The following is a 7,056-nucleotide window of genomic DNA, read 5'->3' on the forward strand; positions in this document are numbered from 1 at the left end:
CCCAGCGGCTCCTTTGCTGTTGTTACCCTCAAGGCTTGAAGCTCTGCAAGGAAGAATTGCTGAGAAGAATTACAAACGTCCCACCTAAGGGTCCTTCGTGACGAACACCCTTTCTTTTTTGGCCAGTTTCCTGCTACAGGAAGTGCACTGGGAGGAGGAAAGAGCTGCCTGGAGGAAGGAGGCAGGAGACATCTTTCCACCTGCTAAGGGGCTTTCTCAGAACAATCTTTTCAAAATGAACTCAGACCCCTTTTCAAAATGAACTTCCTTTCTTTGTTCCCCTATTCTCCAGAAAAAATGGCATTTTAGAATCTTCTCTTCTGAGAGGCTGCTGAAGAAACACTATGACCCCACATCGAAAATGGCCTTGTTAATATTCAAATCGAGAAAGAAACGTGGACCTAGCTGGTTGCTTCTTGACCAAAAAATGGAAAGGAAGCCAGCTCCCGGGAATCCCTACACCTTTCTGGAAAACTGCTTCTATGATCACAATGCTGATCACCTCTCCTGCTCCTCTCAAAGCAATGTCCAGATAGGACAGCACCAGTCCGCAGACACCACTCTTTTACATCACGCTGTAACCCCGCAGGGCTCAGGAGCAGTGTTACTTAGGGCACCACAGGGAGACCACCAGCAAAAGTGGACTGAAGAAGCCAACAATTTGGGGAGACATTTTAATAGTTGACATTTTTAAAAAAAGACATAATCAAGAGGAAAATTAGAACCTTACTGGGCTTCTTTTCACTTGTTTCACCATTAAGAATGGCTTTTATTTTAAATTGAATGTGGGAGAAGGTACCAAAACCTTTGTTTGCTTAAGATTCCTAAAACTCTTATTTGGGCCACAGGCAGAACCTGAGGCAGACCCCTGAGATGTCCAAGGACTTTTCAGATCCCATTGAGGGAAGGCTGGGAGTCAGCTCTGAGCAAAGCCAGTCTTCCAAGTGGGTAGCAGCCTCTTTTTTCTGAGCAGCTGCATCTGGTTAGGAAAGGGCTTCCTGGGGGCTGCTGTCCTCATAGGAAGCAGAGAAGGTGTAGAAAGAAGCTCCTGTAAGCTCCTGGCTCAGGTTAGAGACTGATGCCCAGGGGGCATCACCGCAGTGAATGAAATAAGTGTACGGCTAATAAAATGTTCAAAGATAGATTTTCCTAGGAAGTGCCAAAAGAAATACAAGAGGAAAGGGTGGGGCGGGGGGGGGGAAGAAAAAATGGTCTAAGTGACACATCTTCGGCGGCCTGACCCTCAAGTCAAAATGATTTAAAGTTTTTATTGAAAGAACAGATGGAAGATGAGAGCATTTCTTGATGCAGGATGGCACTTCTTGAGCACTCATATGCTGCTCAATATATTATATCAATCTCAGTATAGCTCAAGATATAAATAAAATGAAGAATGTACTAAAACTGTTCTATTTGCCAGCAACCTCCTTGGATTGCTAACACTGATGAGAAAACAGTAGGAGAACTGAGGCTAAGAAAAACCAAGAGCTACTAATGTGACCCAGTTGCTACTATTTATTTAATAGAACAGTCATTATTTTCTTTCTTCAACATATGTGTCTGATAATGAAGCAAAAAGAAAAGAAAATAACTATCAACGTGGCATTTCAGAAACACACAAACATTTGTTAGCTTTTTCATTTTATTGATGTTCTTTTAATAAATGTAATCAGGAATATACCATTGTTCAAGTACTAATAACATAGCAATTCTGAACCAGGGCTTTATTTTTTTTTTATAACAAAATACAAGTACATTTAGAGAACAGAGATGAAATTGTTGTCAAATATAAAAATATGAATTGAACTGCTTCTTTTTAGATGGGTCTTTAACATTGACTTGACCATATGGACACTGCAGAAGAAATAAAACAAGTTATTATTAAATTATCTAATAATCATCTTGAAAAAGCACATTTCTCATGGTGACAGAAAGAGACTGTTAACAATTTTATATAGGCCATTTGATCTATCAGGTCCTGCAGACTAAGAGAAGAATATTGGCAACCATGGGCAAATGGTCCTAATTAGGGTCGAGGAAACATTTCCTAAATTCATCCTTCCAACTTTAAGAATTTTAGTATCAAAAATCCACTTTCAGAAAAACTTCAAGTCCTTGATTTACAAAAAAACTCTTATGTATTTGATTAGAAACAGTTAAGGTCACAGGAACATACATAAAATGGAAGGTTTAAGGTTTAATCCTGGCTATAGCTAATACATGCATTTAGTGTCTATTCTTTCATTGTAGAGTGAGCCAGTTAAAGGAAATTACACCTTTTGCACCAAAACATACAAAGTGTTCTGTAAACAGAGGTTGTTATCTATTTATAATCTTGATCCTATAACAATTTACCTCAGTACTATGCCTTTAAGAACTATAATGAAGAAGCAATTCCCACTTAAGCTTTGCTTGTACTAGGGAAAGAGAAATTAGTTTATCTTCATTAGTGAAATAGAGAGGTATCCATTGAAATAAACATTTTAGGAAACACACAGGCACTACATGTGGGATGATTGAGTTTCACAGTTATTTCAAACACAAACTGGAAAAGAACCACAGAAAGAACCAGAAAGAGAGAGGGAGAGAGAGAGAGAGAGAGAGAGAGAGAGAGAGAGAGAGAGAGAGAGAGAAGGAAGAGAGGAAAGAAGGAAGAAGGGAAGGAGGAGGAAGGGAAAGGGAAGGAGGGAAGGAAGGACAGAAGAAAAAAATCGTTATCTGAAGGAAACCTACCTCTTAATGCTGGGTGAGTTTCTATTTATTCAACTAATAAAGAAGAGGGATATAGTTTAAAACATTCTAGATTTCTTTTCCTGCCCTCTTTGTACTTGCCTAATGAAAACAACTTATTTGAAACCACATGAAAAGTTTTATTGTAATAAAGAGCTCCCATGAATTTCAAATCACAGCATTTCAAGGAACTGATGCTCACAGTGAAACACAGCAACATTCCATTAACTTTAAAGATCCTACACTGGGTACTAAGGACTTCATTGTCATTGGCTAAAGTAGCTTGTGAAAAGTGCACTCCAGGTCTATTTGGCTTTTTTATTTGACTTGTTGTTCAAATAATAAGTATTTATGAAGTTACAGAAGCACCGCAAACTGCTGCTGTAATGCGAGAATTGCTACTCACATGTCTGCAGGCAGAGCCACAACATTCACCTCTTTGCAAGTGGGCAATCTGTGTAAGCACCAAATAGCCAGTAGCTGGATCCACATAGTTTAGCTGGCCAGCCTGAAGTGCAATAAAATGAAACAATTCATTAATCTCAATATTCATCATATCTCCTCACCATAATGTCTACTCATAAAATACTGCAGAAAAATTTTAAACAATATTAAACTTCTTCCCAGCAGTTTTAGTGGCACTTGCAATTAAAGACCAAATGCACTCCAGCATTATACACAATCCAACTTTATGTGACATAAGGAGAAAATATACAGTTCGAGAAAAATGAGAAGTTGATGGAAAAACAAGAACTCCTCTGTACCTAATAACTATGTAGCCACTGCTCTGATATTTTTCATTTGGTTTCTAGGTAACAAGCTTAATAACAGGTGATTTAAATGATTTTAAGAGCTTAAGAGGCTGAAAATGAACTTTCACTCAGAAGTTGCAGTTGGAATTTCAGTACTTAAAATATGTGGATAATGATTTAAACTTACAGAAAAGGTGCTAATCAAAACCAACAGTCCTTATAGAAAAGTATTACCTTTGCCATTATTGAACACTTTCTTTACCTTCATGTGTTACTCCATTGCACATTTTATACTATTTTTCCTTGTGTTATTAGTTGTATTTTTAAGTGAAAAAAAGTATTGTTTTAACATATTAACACTCACTACTTTCATAAGTTTGATTAAAAGAAACTTATTGTACTATTTCAAACGTCAAGGAAGCATATTCTATCTACATTCAAACATGACTTTAAAAGGTGTCTCAAGTACTTTGTGGGAAGGGAAAAGTAAATAACATAACATTTTCTGTGGATTTGGGTCATTTGGGTTCTATTACTTAGCCTTGGGTTTTTGTAGAGGAACTTTCCCACGGACTTTTTACATAACCCTTTTACCATGCAGTAACTGAATGCATCAGTCTTGTACAGAGCCTTTTTCTTTAAAATACACATGAAACTTGCATGTCTTCTGACAAACGCATTTTTGTATGAACCACCAACAACTTCTTCAGTGTCTAACTTACTGGCTGAATATCTTATTCTGGTTGAGGTTTTAACCCAGTATGTTTCATGAATAAAGTGTGTAACGAAAGGGCAGGTGCAGTCGAAGTCTAGTCTCACTCTAAGGTATTCCAGCAAACCTAGAGCAGGGCAGGGCAACAGAAATCCAAGCAAGTCCCAAGGCTGGTCTGAGAGCGACTTCCCAAATCCAGGAGGACCACAGAAGCAGATTACATGAAATCGGGAGCTCTCAGCACTACCTTAGAATGACCGATTGTCAGGACCTCACTTCTTTATTTATTTACAAAGCTCGTGTTTGGAGACTTGAACGAAAAACAAGGAAACACTAGAAACTCCGTAGCAAGCTTCTTTTCACTTTTCATAGCGTCTGGGAGTCTTCTGAGGGCAATTACCTGGCAACCTGGAAGCCAAACGCATTGCCGCTGCGCATGCGCCTGGTCTGCAGCTCTCCATGTTGATGGAGCACCTCTGAGCCTGCTGGCAGCCCACACAGACTTAATCTGTCCTCAGTGAATGAGCCTCACGTGACGGTGGCCACGGACAAAGAGGAGGCAAGGGTGCTAACAGTTAGACTGGAGAGCAGGATGTTCAGCGAAGCGCGTTGGCACCGGGAGAAACCTAAGAGAGCTATCTGCCTCGAGGCTGGAAGAAGGACCATTGTGAGGGGGCTCTGATTTGTCAAAAGAGAGCAACAGCTTGTTATTTATTGGACTTAACTTATGGTCTCCTGGATAGTCATTTAACCTGTGATACTGACACTGATGAAACAAGTGTGGATTTTCCGAGTGAGAAAAAGGTCCTTTCCTTCCCTGGGCTGACTGAAAGTTTCTTCACATGCCACTGGTGTTTGCTCTAAAGAGAATAAAACTTTTCTTTAATATCCACCATATCTACGTGGTGCAGTGTGGGAACACATCACATACGTTATGTTTAAAAGGGGAGCATAAACAAGAACAATCCAAAGCTGCCAGTCGCTTCCTGATGAGTCTTTCTTTAGTTTCCACACTTGAATGGGTCAGACCGACAGTGGATTCTCGGGGCCTACTAACTGTCATTATTTAAGTAAGTCAGTTTTAGGCAGCCTCCGAGATTTTCTTCTCTACGCCTTTGGCTCAAGTCATACCATGTCATACCAGTCCCATCAAGGGCTGGGCGCACACACAGCTGATTAAATGGGTTCATTTCACACTGCTTTTCTGTCTTTATGAAGTCAGTTTCTCTTTTTCTCACGGTTTCTTTTGTAAAGGTAATAACATAAAATGTTGCCTTTAAACTCACGCAGACAGTGTTAGAAGGCATAAAGGGAGACCAGTTTAGATGCCGGCACTAACAAGCCATTGTCAAGTCCGCAAAACACGGGAGAACAGCCCAAGTGAGCAGGAAGAATGCGAACACCACATTGTAGTGTCCTCCGCTCCGACGAGAAGGCAGTGGAAACATTAAAACGAACGTGTCAGTGTGTTATTTTTTAATCATAAAAATCGCTGGATGGCTCGGTGTCCAGCTGACAACGCAGAAGAAAACAGGGCACACTTCTGCAGTGACTTTCCGGCCCCCACCTTGCCATGGGTTCCTCAACACCCCCCTCCGCAACACACACACACACACACACACACACAGTGGCGGCGGGTCCCACAGCTCGGACGCCGTTCGGAAAACAGATCGCTCATCCCGCAGAGAGACAGGGTCAATCACCCCTCGGTCTGGAACGCGAACCGCGGCAGCTTTTCCCGCGAAAAGGCCGGGAGTGGGAGCCTGCGTGCGCGCGCGCGTCGGAGGCCGAGGCGGGACCGCGCGAGCGCCCGGCAACCTCGCCCTGAGCCGCGCGGCCTGCCGGTCTGGAGAGGCCCGCGCTGCGCAGGCGCGGAGGGGCGGGGCGCGGCGGGGCGGGCAGGAGCGGCTTACCGCGAGGGGCGGGGCGGGCAGGAGGGGCTCACCGCGCAGGCGCGGCGGACGGGCGGGGCGGGCAGGAGGGGCTCACCGCGCAGGCGGCCGCGTGCAGCTCCGCGATTCGCCGCTCCGCCGCGGTTAACTCTTCGCTCCCCGAAGGCCTCGCCGCGGCGTCCGGCCTGCCCTGCCTGTCGGGCGCGGAGCCGCCGCCGTTCCCCTCGTGAGCCGGGCCGAGGGTTAAGCTGAGCTGCTGTCGGAACCCACCGGGGACCCGGGGAGGTGCTGGCGGCGGGGCGGCGGGAGGTCGCCCCCGGAGCGCGGGACCCGCCAGCGCCCGGATCTGCCTGCCCGCCATGGCGGCCGCCGGCCTTGGGAGGCGGAGCACCGGGCGCTGGGGCCCGGAGGGGCGACCGAGGCGGGCCGGGGCGCCGCGAGCCGATCTCGGGCCGCGCGTGGCCGGCGCTGCGTGGGCTCAGGTCGCGCTGCCGGGACCGCTGGTGGAGGCCCACGGACGGGCCTTCTGCCTCCGCCACCGGGCCCGCTGCGGAAATGAAACGGGCTTGTAAGGCGGACAACGAGGTTCTGCGGAGCTGCCGGGACGGGGAAGGGCCTGCTGTTCCCCGTCTTTGGACTTAAATTCTAATTCTGAGCTTTTTTTTTTTTTTTTAAATCCACCCCCAAGGGCTGAAAGGTGGACATTGTTTCTCATGTAAAACTGGACTTGGGATCATTCAGTATAGCCCCGAGGTTTGTTAATAACCACCTTGGGCCTATCCAGAAAAAGCTGAGTGTTTCCAGGTAGTACTCGACCGGAATAAAGGTGGAAGCGGAGCCTTCGTGGCTTCTTTGGCCCACCCTAGAATAAGGGCACACTGAGTAAGAAAACGTGTTGTGTTCATGTTCCTCAATATTTACAAAATCCAAACTAAAACTGTATTTCCTTTCTGATGGATGAAAGTTATCT

General features: G+C 44.9%; 1 protein-coding gene across 1 annotated transcript; it reads right to left on the reverse strand.

Annotated features, from left to right (window-relative positions):
- Nucleotides 1-1,577: 1,577 nt before the first annotated feature.
- Nucleotides 1,578-6,502, reverse strand: C14H1orf53 (chromosome 14 C1orf53 homolog). The gene is made up of 3 exons (XM_039466507.2): nucleotides 6,184-6,502; nucleotides 3,137-3,238; nucleotides 1,578-1,854 (listed from the first exon to the last, which is right to left on the reverse strand). Exons 1-3 carry the CDS (start codon nucleotides 6,445-6,447, stop codon nucleotides 1,783-1,785), a joined length of 438 nt encoding a protein of 145 aa, XP_039322441.1. The 5' UTR covers nucleotides 6,448-6,502; the 3' UTR covers nucleotides 1,578-1,782.
- Between the last annotated feature and the right edge of the window lie 554 nt (nucleotides 6,503-7,056).

The sequence above is a fragment of the Saimiri boliviensis genome, chromosome 14 (assembly GCF_048565385.1).
Source record: "Saimiri boliviensis isolate mSaiBol1 chromosome 14, mSaiBol1.pri, whole genome shotgun sequence".
Classification (NCBI taxonomy): Eukaryota; Metazoa; Chordata; class Mammalia; order Primates; family Cebidae; genus Saimiri; species Saimiri boliviensis.